At 44.3% G+C, this 20,881-nt stretch overlaps 2 protein-coding genes across 2 annotated transcripts; one reads left to right on the top strand and one right to left on the bottom strand.

Moving 5' to 3' along the window:
- Window positions 1–2,538: 2,538 nt before the first annotated feature.
- Window positions 2,539–8,089, bottom strand: LOC117051062 (histamine H3 receptor-like). Its single transcript, XM_033157116.1, has 3 exons — window positions 7,822–8,089; window positions 5,367–5,533; window positions 2,539–3,448 (listed from the first exon to the last, which is right to left on the bottom strand). Exons 1-3 carry the CDS (start codon window positions 8,087–8,089, stop codon window positions 2,564–2,566), a joined length of 1,320 nt encoding a protein of 439 aa, XP_033013007.1. The 3' UTR covers window positions 2,539–2,563.
- Window positions 8,090–14,466: 6,377 nt separating this feature from the next.
- On the top strand, window positions 14,467–16,854 carry LOC117051061 (60S ribosomal protein L32-like). Its single transcript, XM_033157115.1, has 2 exons — window positions 14,467–14,905; window positions 16,796–16,854. Exons 1-2 carry the CDS (start codon window positions 14,503–14,505, stop codon window positions 16,852–16,854), a joined length of 462 nt encoding a protein of 153 aa, XP_033013006.1. The 5' UTR covers window positions 14,467–14,502.
- The last annotated feature ends 4,027 nt before the right edge of the window (window positions 16,855–20,881 follow it).

Raw genomic sequence — 20,881 nt, 5'->3', positions numbered from 1 at the left:
GAGGAGGAGGAGGAGGAGAAAAGTAATAGATGAATTGTGGTCTCTATATAGTTCTATGTATAACCTTCGTTACTGTAAAATTTAGAGGGGTGGGGGAACGCATTACACAGTTCTGCTCCGTATCATGAATTTGCACCAGTGAAACCAATAAAGTTGCTATTAACGAGTCTGGCTCTGAATGTCTCCCATTGCATCTAAAGCGGAGGGGTAGCCAACGTGGTGTCCTGCGGGTGCCGTTGAACTACAGCTCCCATTGTCTCTGCCCCGTTGGCCATGCTGGCTGGAGCCGATGGGAATTGGAGTCCAATGACGTCCAGGCAAGGACACAGGTTCTCCACTCTGTTTTAAAGGTTGGGTTTCTCCCCCGCCCAAGTTTGAACAAGGTTCCATCATGCCCCCCCCCCAAAAAAAAATCAAGAAAAGACAGCCTTTTGGCTTAAGCTAGGGACGGGGACCTTGTGACCCAATGGTCGGGGCCGTAATGGGAGTCGTAGGCCATCAACAACACCTGTCTTGTGTCTGTCCCTACCCCGACCTCATTCAACACCAGGAGTCTACAGCAGGCATAGGCAAAATCCGGCCCTCCAGATGTTTGGGACTACAATTCCCATCATCCCTGACAACTGGTCCTGGTTAGCTAGGGATGATGGGAATTGTAGTCCCAAACATCTGGAGGGATGGAGTTTGCTTATGCCTGGTCTGCAGTGTGAGCAAGCAGATGGCCACGAATGACCTCAGGTTTATATTTATAGTTGTTCTTGATTGTTGTTAGTTCTTCCACCCATGGATACCTGGAGCGACCTGCAAATGCACCATTGACCTATTGAAGGCTAGACCAGTTCACGGTTCATGATGCCAATTAATTATTGTGATACAATGAAGCATGGGATTCTCAAGGTGGGAGATGCCAAGAGACACTGACTACAGGAAGTATCTATATATCTATAAAATACATAGGAAGTAGAAGTCTGTTGAACTGAACTTCAGCAGGCCTGAATGGGTCATGTTGCTAATCTTTCCATCTATGAAAATTATGTACAGGGTAACAGCCCAGTCTGATGAACTGCAGTGTCTGCTGTGTTGGAGCAACTTGCAGTGCTAAGCTATGTTATGCTGTCGTTTGTAGCTATACATATCAGGGGTGGAGGAGCCAGTGAACCTCCAGCTGTGGTTCTACTCCCACAAGTCCTCACCAGCATAGCCAATGGCCAACCCTAAACGACTTGGGTCCCAAGAACCTGAAAGATTGCCTCCCCACTTGCGTGCTGAGATTGGCAGATGGGAGCCTCTAGGTTTTCCCTCTGCCATCAAAAGCATGGGGAGGTGGTGGGTGACCTGGGAGAGGGCCTTCTCTGTGGCAGCCCCTAAGTTGTGGAACTCCCTCCACACAGAGGTGCATCTGGTACTTTTTATTATACAACTTCCAGCAAATATATTCATTTATTTAATTTTAATTAAACTGATTGATGACATTTGTATATCACAGATTCCTTCAAGGAGTTCAAGGTGCTGTACATGGTTTTCCCCTCCCGATTTTATCCTCACAACAACCTTGTGAGGTAGGCTAGGCTGAGAAACTGGACCAAGGTCAACCAGTGAGCTTCATGGTGGAGTGAGGATTTGAAGCCTGGTCTCTCCCATGTCCTAGTCTTGACAATCTAACCATTTACACCACATTAGCTCTAAAATGCAGATGACATAAGTCTTTAACCTGGCTCTTGACGCTTGAGATGTATATCTTTAGGTTTGTTTTCATACACAGGCAGCCACAATAATCCAACTACTGAAGGCAACTCATCATCTGCTCTAGCACAAATCTTGGGAGTGGTCTTGAATTCAACTGTGCTAGAATCTGCAGCTAACTAAAAACCTTTCAAGTTAAAGCTGCTGTGTTAAATCTTGCTGCCCTGTTACACCTACTTGCCTCGGGTTAAGCCTTTCCTTCTCATTTGCACCTCTGCAATGCAAATGCGCCTTGCACGCCAATGCAGCAATCAGGCTTGGAAACAGCACTTCCATTGGCTCTAATAGAAGAGGGGAGAAAGTAGGCAGTTGGGTAGATTGAAAGCCCCATGGGCCTCATCTGGCCTCCCATCCCGTAATCCCCCCCCCCCCCGCTTGAATGAAAACCTTGATTATTATTTTTTGCAGTTAAGTGCACAAACATACAGTGTCAAATAGGCAGTGCAGACAGAATTCCACTGACTGCTAACTCTTAAGAGCTAAGGCTCCAGTTTTTAGATGCCCAATGTATGAGTTGAGTTTCCCTACAACAATACCAATAATCATTCAGTCCTCGTTGAGCATACATTAGCACTGCAGGGTATTGGTTGCAAAGTCTTGTACTTTCTCAAAACAGTGCTGAATTTTCTAAATTTCTGCAGCACTGCAAAATAAAATATAAAAATCCAGCACATGTTTGAGGGTAGAATGTTGCAACTTGTCTTTATAATGCAGACAAGTCTTTAGGTCTTCAGACTAGTGTACAATCAATGTTTCTTTCTCAAATTAAAAAAACAACAACGCATCACTCTTAAAACCTGTTCTCCTGCCTTAAATGTTCTCACAGGAACATATTGGGGTGGATCTTAGCTTTCCCCGGGCACAACAGTTTGAAAAAGGCTTTTCTGAAACTCATGTGGCACAAAGGGTATAAAATGGGGTTAATGGCTGAATTCAACCACAGGAGCCAAAAGGAGGCTTCGTAGAGAGCATGCGGGATGCATTTCCCATGGCAAGCTGCTCTGATGATCATCAGCAGTGTGTAAGGAGCCCAACAAAGAGCAAAAACGCAGACGATGATGGCCAAAGATTTGGCCACTTTTTTATCCCGGGAAAGCCGGAACCGGCTAGCCATAGTGTTGGCAACCTCTGTTTTTCTCTTGGTGGTGGAAAGACTCTCCAGAGCTTTGTAGAAACCATCCCATGGGGATTTAGTCTGAAGATCCACTTGCAAAGGCAGAAGGTCTTGGTTAACGTTAAAATCGGCCGGCTGGCTCTGAAGGTGACCAATGCTGAGCTGCTGGACCGTGGGCTCAGCAAAGGAGGAGCTGCTTGCTGCCTTCTCCTTACTCCTTTTCTGGCTCACTTTCATAAAAAAGTTGGGGTGTTCTTGCTTCTCTCGGGGGCGACTTTTGCCGCCTCTGTGACTGAGTGGCAGCGTCTCCTTCCTCAGCGGGGTCCTCTTCCTAATGTTGATGTAAATGCTTAAGTTGAAGTAGGAGACGCTGATGAAAGGAGTGAAGAACTCTATCGTGGAGGCAATCATGAGGAAGTACCAATTGTAGAAGAACTCAGCATAGCACTCTTTCTCAGGCAGGATGCTTCGATGTGCAATGTATTCCCAGCTGATGATCGCTGGGCCATAAAGGAGAAATGCCGCTACCCAGACCATGACCATTTTTACCACTGTGTTCCTGGTCATCCCCTTCTGAGCTCTGTAACTCACCTAGGTGGAAAGGTAAGAGGAAGAGTCAAGTGATGACAATGCCATTAAAAACCCATTGCCATTAAAAAAGCACCATGTTGTTTCTGGGATTGTGGAAGTGCTCATGGAATAGCTGCACTAGCTGCTGCTCTCGGCCGGAGGCTGAAATTAATTTTCAGCCTTTCTGCAGCCAGGTGTGTGAAGTTTGAAAACAGGTTTGTCCTGCTCCCTTAGGGCAAGGAATGCAAATAGGTCTGAGAAGAGGGCTGGGATCGGTGTGATGGCTGCTGGTGTCCCAACGTTTTCTGCTTAGAGCAGGGGAAAGTGGCGGGGACTGTGATATTAGCTCGGCAGGGATTCTGATATGCTTAGTGGGAGTTGGAATGATGTGATGAAGTTGGGCAGAATAAGGAAGGGTGGCTTGGGCACCACAATAGTGGGTGCCAGAAAGCAAGGGGAGGAGGGAGGTCACAAAGGAATTGGGACAGGAGGAAGAACAGCTTGGCAGAAAATGAATGGCAAATGGGGGCTTTGGGAGGGGTTTTTATTTCTTTTGCAGAGGGGCAGCTATGGGTCCCAGAAGCAATTTTGTTGGAGTGGGGAGGTAAATACCACATCTCTAAAATCCTTTTTAGCTACAGCTCCTTGAACAGACAAATGCAAGAAGTTACCTAATATTCAAGCTATGACAGGAGTGTACATTTTTGCTTTGATAAGTGACTTCACATGGCTGTTCTTTTGTACCAAGGAGCTCATTGCATGTGGATGAAATGGATGCACTCAAGCCACTTTGCATTTTACTCTGGCTTGTGTTTACAATGCTGGCGGTGGTGGAGAAGGAGAGGAGGGGAGGGGATCTTATTTTCCAAAGGAATGTGAAAGCCTCACAGCATGCATCTGATTACCATAGGGCAGTGAGGGCTGAGATTAATACCTAGAGGAAATTATGGTAGCACCACGAACAAAACGTTGGGAAGAGGAATGCAATAAAACCACTTTCCTTTCACTGCAAGCCCTTTGATAAAGGGAAAGCGATCTCAATGATAGAATGAGGTCCAGAATAAAGTTGGTTTTGCTGCGGGTTTAGCTCTCACAGCTCCCTGAAGGTCATTCAAATTATTCAAGGTGGGTGGCTGGTGCGGTCCTGAAATGTTATTGACAAAGATCTGGAGCCACATGTGTCTGCCAAGGCTAATTTTACGTGGTCTTTGCACTAATTTCATGTGGGTAGTCAGGAAAGGTGAAAAGAGGGGGAAAGGGAGTGGGAGAGACAGAGAGAGTGGGGGGGATGGCGGAGAGAGAGGGAGGTAGAGAGTGAGGTAGAGAGTGAGAAAGGGGTGGAAGAAAGAGAGGAAGAGAAGGGTTGGCAGAAATAGAGAGAGAAAATGAGAAAGAGAGAGATGGCAAAAAGAAAAGGGAATTGGGGTGGCAGAGAGAACGGGATGGCACAGAGAGAGACAGAGAGAAAGGGTGGCATAAAAAGAGAGGGAAGGGGATAAGGGAGGGTAGAGAAAGAGATAAAAGACACACACAGAGTAAGAGATAAAAGATACACACAGAGAGAGAAAGGGAAGAGGTGGAAGAAAGAGAAGAGTCCTCACTCACTTTGACTCTGGCATCATCCACCAATATTATGCTGCCCCTGAAAGATTACCCCTAGGGAATTTTGCCCTCAGCAATTACAGAAAAAAATGGATCTACACAGCATATAACCAATTTTTCATAATTGGGAGGTATTGATAATGGGAATTAACATACTGATGGAGTAGCAGGAGAGCAAACAAAAGCAGCTTCCTAGGTTGGCTCAATGCAGCAACCCTTTTGTATTAGTGCTGTGCTCAGGCACCTCCTCTCATCCCAGGGACACACAAGCAGTCCTGGGACTTTGAAAGGCCTTAAGAAGCTCAGGGTGCCAGTAGTAGAAAGCGATGTCCCTTACCGCCTTTGTCACGGAGATGAATCTGTCAAAACTGATCAGAACAATGTTGAAGACGGAGGCGCTGCAGACCAGGTAATCGGCCACCAGCCAGAGCTTGCACAAGCCCTTTCCAAACTTCCACTCGCCTGTCAGGATGTAAGGGATGTATAGAGGGATGCAAAATCCACCTGTGGATATTGACCAAGAAACAGCACTGGTGAGACAGTCTTAGCTTTCTTACTAGAGAGACAGGTTTTGATGTGAAGGAACTTTCAAACAAATATATCTCCCACCCTCCCCACTACACAGAACACGAATTCTGAGGTGGCACAGTCAAGCATCAGTTGGAGACCTCCATTTTGTCTGAATACTTAAGGCAGGGGTGGGCTAGATGATTTGCCCAGCTGGGGCTCTAGTTTTGTGTCTGCAATGAGGTTAGCTGACACGAGAGTGGGAGTCTTCGTTTGGTGGCCCCACACTTGTGGAACTCTGTTCCTATGCAATACATCAGACTCCATCACTGCAGGGTTTTAAATAAGCGCACGTGCACACACACACACACACACACACACGCATATGTAATAATTCATGCTTGTGAATGTGGGTGTATGCCATTTCCAGGACATACTTTATTTTCCATTCTGTGTAGAAAAATACATTCTGGCAGTGTCTTCCTGGTGTATGTAGTGAGATGAAACAAGCACATTCTGCATCCTTTTTTACACCACAAAAAAATCATACAGCTTGTACAGCAGGAATCAGTTCTCAGTCTGCTTTCTCCAGACTTTCATTTGCTGCAAGCAGACAGCCAGTGCTACTAAAGGGTACACTAAAGGCTCCTTAAAGATTTTGTAGGCTCAAATACATGAGTGATTTCATATATTGCAAGATAATCAGTCTTGAGTGGAAAGCCCTCCTTTATTCCAGATGTTGCAATTGATTAGATGCCACATAAAAATAAAAGCCACCTTTAAGAGCCAGTGTGGTATAGTGGCTAGAGTACTGGACTAGGACCTGGAAGACCAGGGTTCAAATCTCTACTTGCCCATGAAGCTCACAGGGTGACTTTGGGCCAGTCCCTGCCTCACAGCCTAACCTACTTCACAGGGTTGTTATGGGGATTAAGTGAGGAAGGGGAGAACCATGCACACCACCTTGAGTTCCTTGGAGGGCAAGGAATTCTTATTGAGAAGTGGCGGAAGCAACCCAATGTGATGTCTACTGATACAGCTACAAGCTACGAATTTGCTCATATACAATTAACCCAACCATCTTTTTTTGATCATCTGTATAATGCATATCCAAAAACATTTTCTAATATTGTTTGTGCTTACAAATACACCTGCATAGTGACTTCCTCTCTCCACTTACATACATGGTAAGCTGAGGCTGAGAAAGATAAAGCCATGTAGAGACCATTTCAATGAAAGCATCTTGGCTATAGTTTACTGTTTATCATTTATACAGCGTGTTCATTTTGCAAAGTACTTTCATCTTGGGTTTGCCTTCACCAAAATCCCCATTGTGTATTATTATTATTATTGTTGTTGTTGTGATATATATATATATATATATATATATATATAGAGAGAGAGAGAGAGAGAGAGATACCACATTTAAACCCTGCCTTTGCTCCAAAGTGTTCAAGGGAGCCACATGCTTCTCTTCAATTTGATCTTCACAGCAACCATGTTGGGTAGGTACAGCTGAGAGTCAGTGACTGGCTGAAGGCCCTCTCCCAGTGAGTTTCATAGATAAGTGAGGATTTGAAACATGGGTCTCTTTGGGCTTAATCTGACATACAAACCACTACACAGCACTGATTTTGTTACACACACACACACACACACACACACACACACCCCTTTTCAGTTAATGTTTCCAAAGTGGTGCCCAAATAAATAACTGCATTGAAACAATTTAAAATATAAATATTAAATTAGCCTAGCACACAGGAAAGACCGTATTAAAAATCCCATCAATCAGCTGGAAACAGGCAACTTATTAAAAGAGGTTCTGTTCCAGAAGCCCAGCAAAACTAGTTTGCTCACACTTGGTTAGGGAGCCATATGAAAGAGGGTGCAAAATGACAAAGGGTGTTCTGCTTCTGTGGGGCTGCAACCATGAAGTTTCCGCTGCTTGTGGAATCAGTCACACCTCCAAATAAGTTGGAACTTGAAACACAGTTTCATTGGCTGACTTTAAACTTTGGGGGCTTTCCATATATAATTATTAGTGTGTCCCTCATGGGGAACTGGGGCCAAGAGAGCTTGGGGCCAGATTTCACTCCACCAGTTCCAACTTTCTTGATTCCCCTGGCCCAGTGTCCTTCAACTTTGTAGCCCAGAAACATCTGCAGACCCAACTCCCATCACTCATGACGATTGGCTGAACCGGCCAAGGGTGAAGAACACCCTCCTGGCCCCTGCCCCAAACTCAAGTTGTTGTTTTTGGGGAGCTCCCTGGCTTCACTCACCTACTAAAAGATCAGCAATGGCCAAGTTGAGGAAGAAGAAATTCCCTTGGGTCCGGAGGCTCTTGTCCACCACGAAAGCCAAGATGACCAGCGCGTTGCCCAGCACCGTGATCAGAACCACGAGTCCCATCAGCGAGGCCAGTAGGACGGAGACGGGCGCGGAGAACTGTCCGTGGTGCTGAAAGTGCCGCTCCTCTCCCGCCGCGCACCCGTTGCCCAGTGAGGCAGAGTCGCTGGAGAAATTAGTATCCAGCCGCTCTTCCGCCATAGCTGCAGGGGGAGGGGAGGAGAGGAGAAGAGAAGAGAAGAGGCAGGGCTGTCGGGGACCCCCAAATTGTAAGGGTGCGATTTCCAAAAAAAGTATTCGTGTTACAAGAACGAGGAGTAGGGTTTCATCCCTTGGCTGAGACGCTCTTCTTGGGAGGGCGAGTGAAGCTTCTGGCTTGAGCGCGGAACTTGGTCGGCTTCAGTGAGTCAGCGGTCGATGGGCTCCCCCCGCCCTCCGGCTGGTGGTGGAGGACGGAAAATGAACGGAAGGACGCGGTCAGGGGATCCGAAAAAGAAGCGGCGGAGACGGAGAGACGAAACGCAGGGCGATACAGCCTGCTTTCCTACCTAGTGCATCTGCAAGAATCTGCATTCAGTTCAATGCCATTCCCTTGTACGCTTGAAACTTGCAGAAGGGGTTTGTGTGTGCGTGCGTATGTCCCTCTCCGCTTAGTGCTGGACTAACTACCGAGTGAACAGACTAAGCACATGCTTAGGTCACCAGAAAAAAGAGTTTTCTTTTAGAAAGAATTTAGTATTTCAAAGGACAACGACGACAAGGACATAAGGACAACAAAGAGCACGCAAGTGCAGTAAGCGAAAACCAGAACTTTGATAGACCTCCTTACTTCCAATGCCACACACTTCCCACATTTTTCTGTTCTTTTTATGTTTTTTATCCCCAGGGGTCCCTTTACCTTTACCTTTAAACCAGGGGGTGTCCAACAAAAGCAGGTCAAAATAGCATGAAGAAATCAGATCTGGTCATGTGCTGCACTAAATCCATGTTTTGTTATTTTAAAATTTTGTTTTATGCTTGAATTACATAGGGGGGGGGAGTGGGGGAGATACTATAATCTTTTCAGTGCTTAAAGACTCCAAACGTCTTAAATCCAGCCCTGGCCCCACTATATGGACTTTGGTCCTTTCCCCTCCAGATCTTGCAGTTCTCCCTCCATGTAGATTCCTGAGCTTTGCTGAATATTATTTCATTTGAAAGCATTGCAAGGTACAAAATGGCTCCAGATGTCCAGTGGAAAATGCCTACAGCTGCAGAGGGTGGGGACCACGCTTTTCCATCTAGCCAATGGGGAGGGGGGGATAGGAACAAGACTTACCCTACAAACTTTTTGAAAAACCAAAGTGATTGTAGTTAAGTCAGCACAAATGGACAAGTTTCTAGAACAGAGGAGGCGGATGTGTGGCCCTCCAGATGATGCTGGAGTACAGGTGACCAGGGAACACGCTAACTGCAGCCGAAACAATGTGAATCTGGCTTGGGGAACTTGGCTGCCTCCACCCCAGATGTTGGACTGCAACACCTTTTCTTCTGCCTTAAGCTTTGTTCTGGGCAAGTAACTCTGAAACAGGATGATGCCGCAAAGCCAGGTTTTTCCTCTTTTTTTGCCAATCACACACCAACAAAGCTCACTGACAAATTGGTGCAGATGCAGAGGAGTTCAACCAGGTTGGTGAAACCAAGTCCCATAATGAATAGTTGAAAGAGCTGGACATGTCTAGGCTGGAGAAGGGATGATTAAGAGGAGACGTGCTAGAGGTCTTCAAATGGTTTAACATTGAGTATGGCTTGAGGAAAGTAAGCCTCTGTCTCTCTCCCAACCCCAGCTGTCTGAGAACAAATTTGCTGTGTGTGCATGTGTTGTTGTTTTTTAAAAAATACTTCCCCATTTTTCTTCGTCTGCATATGTAGATGTTGAGTATATCCACATGCTCCCTGCATATTTGATTGTTTGGCAAAAAAAATATTCCCTGAACATTTAGATCTCCCATAATATTTGGATTTAGTGTTTGACAAAATGGGACAAAGAATAGTGTTCAATATTTGGTAGCTGCCATGAAGTGATATTTCATTCTTGCCAGCATTTGATGGTTGCTGTACAATGGCATTTTAAGTGTGAGATTGAATTTGCTAGATGACATGCAGTCACATTTAATATAAACGTCTTGCAGAAAGATAATAATGTGGTAAGATTGCTGGTTGAAAGAATAAAGGATCTTTATAAAGGAACTCCTGGCAAACCCCTGATGCTTAAAGTTGGGGTATTGTGTAGGGTGTTTTGTTGCTGCTATTATTCCCCATTGGTTAAAAAGTTTTCAATCGTCTTTTAACTGTTTTTGAACTCATGTGTTTTAAAGTTGGGTTGTTGTTGTTGTTGTTGTTTGTTGTTGAATTGATGCTGGGTGTGCCTGGGAAGAGAGGGACTGGGGAGAGCAGGGGGTCCCCAATTACAGCAGTTCTGGGTAGGAGGAGCTAGGGTGTAGGAAGCTGGGCAGGCCTGGTAAGGGACATGGCTCCAAGTAGGACCTCCCTCATCTATGACTTGATTACGGATGAGGAGGCTGATCTGGTCTGTATCACTGAGAAGTGGGTGGATGAGCAGGGTGGAGTTCGTCTCACCTGGGTACTCAGAGCAGCATCAGGGTAGACTTGAGAGTTGGGGAGGGGGAATTGCTGTAGCCTATAGAGATTCCATCTCTTTCTCCAACCTTTCTGTCCAGTTGTGTGTGGGGGGGAATCTAGAGTGTATCTATCAGGCAGTTGTTTTTATTTTGTTATACATTTTGTGTTCTTTTTTGTATTTCTATGTTGTGAACCACCCAGTGACCTTTGGATGAAGGGCAGTATACAAATTAGATAGATGATAGATAGATAGAGCCATTCTGAATACAAGCTTGGTGTCATGGTGCCATGACATTGGCAAAAGTCAGGTCTAAGACTAGCTGGCTGAAGAGTAGGAAGGAAGTGAAGCCTGGGAAAAACAGGTGGTTACATAACAAGGAATCTGTGAGGGAGGAGTATGTTACCTCTCTGTCTATTGCCCCCAACCCCTGCTCTAGTCCAGGCAACTTATTGCAAGTGCTGTTGCTTTACTTCCAACCAGAAGAGAACGACCCTTCTCCCAGCTTAAGAGTGGGTCTTCAGGTGTGTATATGAAGGAACAGAAGCATTTTGGGGATCAGAGGCACAGACAGAGACAGCATATGACAGATTGTCAAAGAGCTAGCTGGAGGCTCAAAGCTGTTTTGGGGTTACTGGGGTGCCTCTGTGGATCAGATGGGGTTAGAAGATTGTAGATTTGCACCTTCAGCTGCTTGCCTACGTAATAACATAAGAAGAGACTGCTGGACCAGGCCAATGGCCCATGTCCCATCTAGTCTAGCATCCTGTTCTCACAGTGGCCAACCAGATGCCTGTAGAGACAGAGCATAGCCACCATGGCTAGTACCATCAGTAGTCCTCTCCTCCATGAATTTGTCTAATCCTCTTCTGAAGTCATCTAGGTTGGTGGCTATCACCGCTTTCTGTGGGAGCAAAGTCTTCAGTTTAACTATGTGCTGTATGAAGAAGGGCTTTCTTTTCTCTGACTTGAATCTTTCAACATTCAGTTTCAATGGATGTCCATGAGTTCTAGTGATGATATGAGAGAGGGAGAAAAACCAAATTTATCCACTTTCTTTGTGTCAGGCATCATTTTATAAACTTCTATCATGTCACCTCTGACTTGCCTTTTCTCTAAGCTAAAACGTCCCAAATGCTGCAGCCTTTCCTCATAGAGGAGTTGCTCCATCCTCTTGATAATTTTAGTTGCCTTTTCCAACTCCACAATATCCTTTTGCAGCCTTTCCCAGAAAGCACTATATTCGCAAAATGTATTTGCATTTCTCTGAGGCCATGAAAAGGAACGTTTCTGTATGTATCCTGAAAACAAAACATCTCCAGAAAAGCAATGAAAAGACAAAGAAATGGCAATAATAGTATACGCTAGGCTCACAGGAATGCCCAATAACCAAGCCATACTACAGGGTGTAATGTATATTGCCCATGCCTATTGCAATTGACCTTTAGCTCAGTGGTGGAACAGAGCCTGGGTTTAATCCTCAGCATATTCTGCTCACAGAATCTCAGAAAACAACTGCTGGGCTGGGAATGATCTGTATCCAATGCCAGTCAGAGCAGGGAATTCTGGACTGGTGGACCCATTAGGGCAGGGGGCAAGGGAGAGGACCTAAAGCCCTTCAGATATTGTTGGACTTCAAGTCCCATCAGACAGCATGGCCAATAGGCATGGAAACTGTATTCCAGCAACATCTGGGAGCCTGCTAGTTTCTCATCCCTGCATTAGGGTTGTATTCAGCTAAGTCATACTTAGAGTTGTGTTAGCAGAATCACTTCAACAACACATATGGAGTTCAGAGAGAAATGAAACTGATAATACTTTACTGTGGGAAACTGAACGAAAGCAGGGTATAACATGGGCAGAAATAAACAGAGAGCTTGTGTCCTCCTTGTGTGTTCAAGCCCAGTTTGTAGCAGGAAGATTTTCAACATATAAGGGGAAATTCCCTACGACCTACACAGAAAGCCATTCTGACTGCTTGCTAGTCAACAGTCCCCTTGTTTGGCAGACTAATTCTCAACACAATTAACCCTTACATGACTAACTGAATGATCCCTGCTGCTGTACTTATAAGAAGTAATTTGAGATTAATGGACCTATGTTAATCATGCCTAATAATTTCAATACTTCTAATCTGAGTATGACACAATTGGAGGCAACCGTTGGGGTCAGACTCAGTAGAAAGCACCTTGGCATGCAAATGTTGCTGGCTGGAAGTGTCTGAGGATGTTTTATGAAAAGAGTAAGGCTGCAGGAATTATTTGACCACAGGCTGCAAATCATTCACAGCCAGATTTGAGCTTTGACTCCCTGTGGTGCACCAAGAAGATTGATCTATAAATGTTAGAGATTGGTAGTTAAGAAAGTGCTTCAGCTCAACCCGGCTCTGAAAGGTTGCAGCCAACGATTTATCAGCCAGAGAAATCAAAAAGCTTTCATTAGAAAAGTCTAAATTTAATTAAGTGGCTGGAGAAAATCTATCACACTCATTTCCTATCTGCTTACTTGGCTGCGCTTGACAAATTAACATTTTTTCGTCCACATGGATTTATTTGTGGTTACAGCATCTCCGCTGCCCTTGGGTCATTTCCAGGCAAATAATAAAATCTTAGTTTGTTTACAGAAGTGACTCTTTCCTCTACATGCCTGCACTGTAAAGTGGTAATGACAGGAGGAGTTGGCTGCAAATTCCTGAAACGTTTACTTGTAGAGAGCATGCAGTTAGAGCCCCTAACTGCACACTATTTTAAGTGACCCAAAATTTTAATGTCCTGGTCCATAGATGGCTGGGTCAATAGATGGCCCATAGATATTGCTTTGATAGATCTCTTGACTGAGGCATTGGATTTTGTTTAAGATGGCTTAGCAATGTGATATGGAGGTGAGGAGAGCAGGGTTTGGTACGGAGAAAGAACTGAGTCAGATTCATCTTGGGTTGGGTTAGCCCTGGAACATCCTGAGTCAGAATAGGCCACCCCAAAGCACCATATTGCACTCCAAACTGGATCCATGGGCCTGTGCACAGCCCTAGTTTCCATCACCATATCTAGGTACTTTATTTTGCCTTGGCACACAGCTGTGCTCCTTGGGGGAAACCATCACCTGTAGCACTGGCAATTATTGTTCTGTAAAGTGCTCACTCTGAGCTGAAATGGAAAATGTTCCATCTTCTTGACAGCATGTTCAGAATGCCAACTGTGGCAGGAACACTGGCCCAAATGACAGGGAATTGACACCCGTCTGCTTGCTTTTCTGTCAGGCTTGCACCAATATGTTCCAGTGGAATGGTGCTGAAGCAAGGGTGCGTTGGCAGAAATTTATTTCATTTCATTTACGTATTGCTTTCTATTAAACATGATTGCTTCCTATGATCGTTGCTAAAGAAAACAATATAGTGATTGTTACATCCATGTGAGGTACCATTCAAACAGAGTCTGACTCTTGTGAAGACCTGATCTGTTGCTGTGATCACACATATCCTTTGCATAAAACATACTTTCCCCTCACAAGAACATGCTCTATCTGCTTTGTACATTTCATGCTTGTTGATGTCTCATAATACTAAAACTGGCAGCCTCGAGTGGGATATATCATTAAAAAAACCAAATCTGAACACAACTGATAAGCCTTCTAATTTTCCTGAGTGCTTGGGATTAATTGGCACTTGTTAGCTGAGCAGCATTGGATGAATGTGTATACACTCTTAATTTCTCAGATGACAAAAGGAGTTTGAAACCGGGAGTTTTGAAAACTAACTTTTTTTAAAACTTTCATTTTTAAAAGATGGCAACCACCTTATTTTAATTGAGACAAGGCAAAGGAGAAAGGGATGACAGAGGATGAGATGGTTGGACAATGTTCTCAAAGCTACCAACATGAGTCTGACCAAACTGCAGGATGCAGTGGAAGACAGGAGTGCCTGGCGTGCTCTGGTCCATGGCTTTCTCTCCACGCTCCCTCCCTGCACGGGTGCCGCCATTCTCCAGCAGACACTATGCTGGCCCTCAGACCCCTCATCAAGCCTAAGATCGTCAAGAAGAGGACCAAGAAGTTTATCCACCATCAATCTGATCGCTATGTTAAAATTAAGTGTAACTGGCGGAAGCATAGAGGTATTGACAACAGAGTCCGCAGAAGGTTCAAGGGCCAAATCTTGATGCCCAACATTGGGTATGGTAGCAGTAAGAAGACAAAGCACATGTTGCCTTCAGGATTCAGAAAGTTCATTGTCCACAATGTCAAAGAGCTGGAGGTGCTGATGATGAGCAACAAGTCCTATTGTGCAGAGATTGCTCACAATGTTTCATCCAAGAATCGGAAGGTAATTGTGGAAAGAGCAGCTCAGCTTGCTATCAAAGTCACCAATCCAAATGCCAGACTGCGCTCTGGTCCATGGGGTCATGAAGAGTCGGACACGACTAAACAACTAAACAACAACAGCAAAATAACACCATTCTAATGATAAAAAGTAGTGAAACCAATAATGAAATGATGGCAGCAAACGGCTAGACTACACCTCTCTCTCTTACTAGCTTACTGTATAATAAGATTGTAAGGCGGTTGTCGCATTGCAGCATCGCTCCCCAGGTCACAGTAAGGGAAGTGACATCAGGTGATGTTGCATTGAGTAGATTCACATTCAGTAAGGCCACACTAAGGAGAGCCATTCTGGTTAATGGTTGGATAAAGGGAACTGTAGCATAATTAATGAGTGGCAAAAGGGCAGGGGGAATGGGGTGGGGATTTGAATAGGGCAGGGAGATGCTCCTACTTCATCCTGGCAACAATGGAAATTAATAACCTATCATTGTTCATGCCAGTGGGATGGAAAACCGGGAGAGCTTTAGAGAGCTCTTTAGAACATCATGAGGAACTGGTAGGGGTTCTCAAACAGAAATTAGACAGAATGGCAAGCTAATTATTAACTGAAACAATGAGAATACAAAATACAACATGAACAGACACTACATTTAATTATAAGAGCAAGCAAACCTTAACCTTTCCTTTAAAATGGAATATTGCTGATACAAATGGACATCTATGCTAATTTAGACTCTCCACCCTTCCTCCAAATTCAGGAGGAGGATCAAATTTGTATGATCAAAACTAAATGCTTTGCAATATACCGTATTTTTCGCTCCATAAGACACACTTTTTTCCTCCTAAAAAGTAAGGGGAAATACCTGTGCGTCTTATGGAGCGAATGGTGGTCCCTGGAGCTAAATTGCCCAGGGGCCAAAAGCAGATTGTGTTTTTTATTTTACAAAGAGAAAAGGGGGTGTTGAAAGGACCTCGCTCAGCATCTGATCAGCAAGAGATCAGGAGAGAGATAAGAGTCCTGGCTCCCTTACAGCCCCACCCTCCTTTGTTGAATGTGCTGCAGAGGGAGGTTGTTTGTTTCCCCAGGACATGTGACTGGCTGATTAGATTATCTGTCTGAAAACAGTAGAAACTGCTCCCTTTCCTTAAGATTTTTCAGAAATGTGAGTTGAACCCCATAAAAATGGGGCTTTTCCTCTTTGCTTTTCCCCCTTTGCAAAAATAGCTGCAAAACATTTAGCTGATCCTCAAAAAACAGGGCTTTACCCTTTGCAAAAAAGCTGCAAAACTTTTAGCTGATCCTCAAAAAACCAGGGCTTTTCCCTTTGCAAAAAAAGCTGCAAAACTTTTAGCTGATCCTCAAAAAAACAGGGCTTTTAAAGGAGGAAAAGCAGAAAAATATTTTTCCCCTTGTTTCCTCCTCTAAAAATGAGGTGCGCCCTATGGTCCAGTGCGTCCTATGGAGCGAAAAAATACGGCTCTTTTGGTCACCTTGCGGAAGATCAGAGATGTGCTGCAAGATGCTTAGCTTTAATCCAGCAAGTCTGGTTCATGAGCTGCTTAATTGGTCAATGACCATGACTCTGTGCAGATATTTGGTATAAGGGTGGAGGAGGGTAATGGTCACACCAGGCCTGAGCCCCTCACTCTTCTTGATATGTATATATTGCACATAAAAGAGTTGGTTCATGCTTAGAGTAATATAAGCTCCGTTGAGCTCAATGGTTCTGCACTAAGCATGACTCAGTTTGAATTCTTTTCGAAGAGTCAAGCCCTACCATTAGGCAGAGTGAGGCACCAGATGCTGCAGTGCAGAGGCCATGCAAATCTCTGTCCTCCCTAGTAGGAGTGCATAAGTGGCCTGCCTAGTCCAGTTAGCACATCCTGTCTGTAGAGGTGGCCTGCCGAGGAGGCAGCATATCTGACCTCCAAGAAGAGTGCCACAGCTGTCTCTGTCCCCATGGCAGCAGCAGCAGCAGCAGCAGCGGGCCATGCATCTGCTGCTCCCGTGGAACCTGCCACATGAGGTAGTTGCCTCACCTTGCCTCATAGGAGGGCCTCTAGTTCTCTCTGCTTCCTTCTCCTGGAGAGTGAGGAGGAGGAAGTTGACAGCCCTTGTACTGGATGTAAGTAGGAAGGGAATCAAGGAGTAGGGCTGAGTGAGGACAGCATCAAGTTGGTTGGGGCAGCATTCCATTTGTCCTAATGGACCAGGCTCCACTGTCTCAAACCTTGGTGTAATTCACCTAAATCAAGGGATGGGGAACATATGGCCTTCTAGATGTTGTTGGACTATGTTTCCCATCATAAGAATGTAAGGACATAAGAAGAGCCTGCTGGAACAGGCCAATGGCCCATCTAGTCCAGCATCCTTGTCTCACAGAGGCCTACCAGAGGCACGTGGGAAACCCACAAGCTGGACCTGAGAACAAGAGCACTCTCCCTTCCTGGGGATTCTGGGAGCTGGAGTCTAATAACATCTGGAGAGTCATCAGTTCCTCACCTAAATGTTCCCTTTGTTGTCAGCTGATGTGTTGGATGCATGCATTTCTTCCCCCTTGTTATTCAAACTGCTGCAATGCCATCTATGGAAGCGTTCTGCCTTTGTTTCCTTCTGTGTCAATGGAGATTGAGTATCCGAGTCTCCATGGTAATGTGACCCCATATTTCCTGTTTCTTGGGCATGGTACAATTGACATAATTATGTCTGCTTGCTGAATGGGAGGCATCATTTGTGAATTTTTAGTTTTTAATAGCGTCGCGGTTCAAGCAGAGAGATGGTGTTTCGTTCTAATTCATCTCGTATGGTTCGATAAGCTTTTAGGCCCTGATCCAGAAAAAAAGAAATCAGTTGTCCTTAAACCCAGCTGAAATTAATAGGATTTCAGTTAGCTGCAACTAACTTGTCCCATTGATTTCAGTGGGACCTAAAGAAGGAATCAGCCTTCTTAAGCCTTCTTTTGTTGTTGTTTAGTCATTTAGTTGTGTCCGATACTTCGTGACCCCATGGACCAGAGCATGCTAGGCACTCCTGTCTTCCACTGCCTCCTGCAGTTTGGTCAAACTCATGTTGGTAGCTTCGAGAACACTGTCCAACCATCTCGTCCTCTGTCGTCCCCTTCTCCTTGTGCCCTCAATCTTTCCCAACATCAGGGTCTTTTCCAGGGAGTCTTCTCTTCTCATGAGGTGGCCAAAGTATTGGAGCCTCAGCTTCAGGATCTGTCCTTCCAGTGAGCACTCAGGGCTGATTTCCTTCAAAATGGATAGGTTTGATCTTCTTGCAGTCCACGGGACTCTCAAGAGTCTCCTCCAGCACCATAATTCAAAAGCATCAATTCTTCGGCGATCAGCCTTCTTTATGGTCCAGCTCTCACTTCCATACATCGCAACTGGGAAAACCATAGCTTTAACTATACAGACCTTTGTTGGCAAGGTGATGTCTCTGCTTTTTAAGAAAAGCAAAAGCCTTCTTTAACCAACCTTAAAAGATCAAAGGGAAGTGCCAGCTGCTTCAGTTCTAGTTGTTTTACTGTATTGGCATCTGGGTTGTGGTTTGTGGCAAATTCAGACAAGGAAGGTCCCTTTATGATAACCATAGCCATGCTCTCATCTAAGATTATACAATAAACTTATAATTGTGCAACAACCATAATAAATAGGGATGCATTGCAACAATGCATGTGCTACCTTATAGCAAGATCTACCATGGTCTGTATACGTACATGGACAAGTGATTTGGAGTGCTCCAATATCTTCCTTCAGCGTGACTTAGATTGTGTTTTCTGTGAAATTCTGTGACTGAATTTGCATACCCTACCCTTCAAACTGAAGCACCTTGTGTTGGCAGGTTTACAGTGGTACCTTGGGTTACAGACGCTTCAGGTTACAGACTCCGCTAACCCAGAAATAGTACCTCGGGTTAAGAACTTTGCTTCAGGATGAGAACAGAAATTGGGCAGCTGCGGCGTGGCAGCAGTGGGAGGCACCATTAGCTAAAGTGGTGCTTCAGGTTAAGAACAGTTTCAGGTTAAGAACGGACCTCCAGAAGGAATTAAGTTCTTAACCCGAGGTACCACTGTACTTTGGAGCATACAGAACAACTCCTCCTTGGTGTTCTTCCCACACACCTTTTCCAGACTGTCACCCTAGGAGCCAATCCTCACTGGTTCACTAGATCCCTTTCACTTGAAGGGGATTGACTCCAAACCTCCCATTTCAAACTGATTGCATGGAACTAGGAGGCTTCAGGCCAGGACCCTGCTGCAGGAAGAGTAACTGGTCTTTGAGCCACAACCTCGGACCACAGTAGCACTGAGCATACTTAAAGAAGGGGAGAGGAAACTGTGGCCTTCCAAATGCTGCTGTAACTACAGTTTTCATCACTTCTGCCCATTGACTTTGCTGCCTGGGATTGATGGGCCTTGCAATCCAATGAGAGAAAGTCGCTATGTGCACTCAGGTAGGTACAGTGCTCTCAAGAGCTGGGGAACTCTAGCAGCTTAACCATGGACTCTGCATGTTTGGTATGGATCAGGGACTGGATAAAACTGGAAAAGGAAGAAGATTTAGATTTGGAAGGTTATAATAATAGATATGGAGGCAAATGGAAATTAAAAGTGTATGAAGAAATAAAAGGGTATGTTCAGAGTTGGTTACATTATAGACAACTAAATGAAATGTATAAGGAAGACAACAGAAAAGGGTTTAGTTACACAATTTTGAGATTTCAGAAAGAGGTTGTAGAAGATGTGAAGTTATTGAAGAAAGCTTACAGTATTTTGTTGGAATGGGAAATGAAAGATGAAGAGGTTAAATCGGTAATGATTAAATGGGCACAAAATTTTGGACATTATATACAATTTGAGGACTGGGAAAAGCTATGGAAAGTAAATTTGAAATTTAGAGATTGTTCTTTGTTGAAGGAAAATTATATGAAAATGATGTATAGATGGTACATTACACCAGTCAAAATGGCAAAAATGTACAAAACTGGGTCAAATATATGTTGGAAATGTAAAGAAAAAGAAGGGACCTTTTAACATATGTGGTGGGAATGTAGAGAAGCTAAAAAATATTGGGAAATGATTTATAATGAATTGAAAAAAATGTTTAAAATGACGTTTGTTAAAAAGCCGGAAGCATTCTTATTAGGGATTTTAGGTCAAGATCTGCCAAAGAAAATAAAGAACTTATTTATGTATGCTACAACTGCGGCAAGAGTTTTGCTAGCACAAGGATGGAAGAAGGAAGAAATACCAACGAAGGAACAATGGCAAGAAAAATTGATGAACTATGCGGAACTGGCAAAACTTACACACAAATTACGTGAAAAGGACAATCGGGACTTTAAGGAAGAATGGGAACCTTTAACAAATTATTTGAAAAGACAACAAAGAGACTTAGACTCATTGGCAGGCTTTGAATAAACATACACAATTTTTTTATTAGTAGAATATGAACAATAGAGAAATGATATGTACAATTGTATAACATGCAGAAACAGTATGAATAAACAAATCAGATAAGGAAGCTGAGGGAAGTCCGAGGAGGGTGGGAGAGGGAGGGGGGTGGGGAGGGAGGGGAGGGGAAAAGGGGGTAAATTGTAATTGGTTGCAATGTTGATGAATTGTATTGATTTAATCCTTCCAGTAGCACCTTAGAGACCAACTAAGTTTGTTCTTGGTATGAGCTTTCGTGTGCATGCACACTTCTTCAGATACACTTCAGAAGAAGTGTGCATGCACACGAAAGCTTATACCAAGAACAAACTTAGTTGGTCTCTGAGGTGCTACTGGAAGGATTTATTTATTTATTTATTTTGTTTTGTATTGATTTAAATTTTTCTTAATAAAAATTTAATTAAAAAAATAACCATGAACTCTATAGCCTTGGGCTAGCCACTTCTTAACCTCACAAAGATGACCCTTCAGCACCTGCAGTACCGAACTGTTGTTGACATCTTTACAAAGGTCAAAAGCGAGGGGAAGGGGGAGGCAGACAGTGCCTGCCAACTGGACTAGGAAGGCCACTTATGCACCCCTACAAGAGAGGAC

The sequence above is a fragment of the Lacerta agilis genome, chromosome 8, assembly GCF_009819535.1.
Source record: "Lacerta agilis isolate rLacAgi1 chromosome 8, rLacAgi1.pri, whole genome shotgun sequence".
NCBI classification, from domain to species: domain Eukaryota; kingdom Metazoa; phylum Chordata; class Lepidosauria; order Squamata; family Lacertidae; genus Lacerta; species Lacerta agilis.
This window is presented reverse-complemented; position numbering and strand designations above follow the sequence as displayed.

Bases quoted from the DNA above. Each gene is read 5' to 3' on its own strand.
- LOC117051062 (XM_033157116.1), bottom strand. From the start codon at position 8,089: ATGGCGGAAGAGCGGCTGGATACTAATTTCTCCAGCGACTCTGCCTCA. The intron at 5,534-7,821 runs GTGAGTGAAGCC...CAATATCCACAG, and splicing joins CATTGCTGATCTTTTAGTAG to GTGGATTTTGCATCCCTCTA. The intron at 3,449-5,366 runs GTAAGGGACATC...CTTTCCACCTAG, and splicing joins TCATCTCCGTGACAAAGGCG to GTGAGTTACAGAGCTCAGAA.
- LOC117051061 (XM_033157115.1), top strand. From the start codon at position 14,503: ATGCTGGCCCTCAGACCCCTCATCAAGCCTAAGATCGTCAAGAAGAGG. The intron at 14,906-16,795 runs GTCATGAAGAGT...TCCCCATGGCAG, and splicing joins ACTGCGCTCTGGTCCATGGG to CAGCAGCAGCAGCAGCAGCG.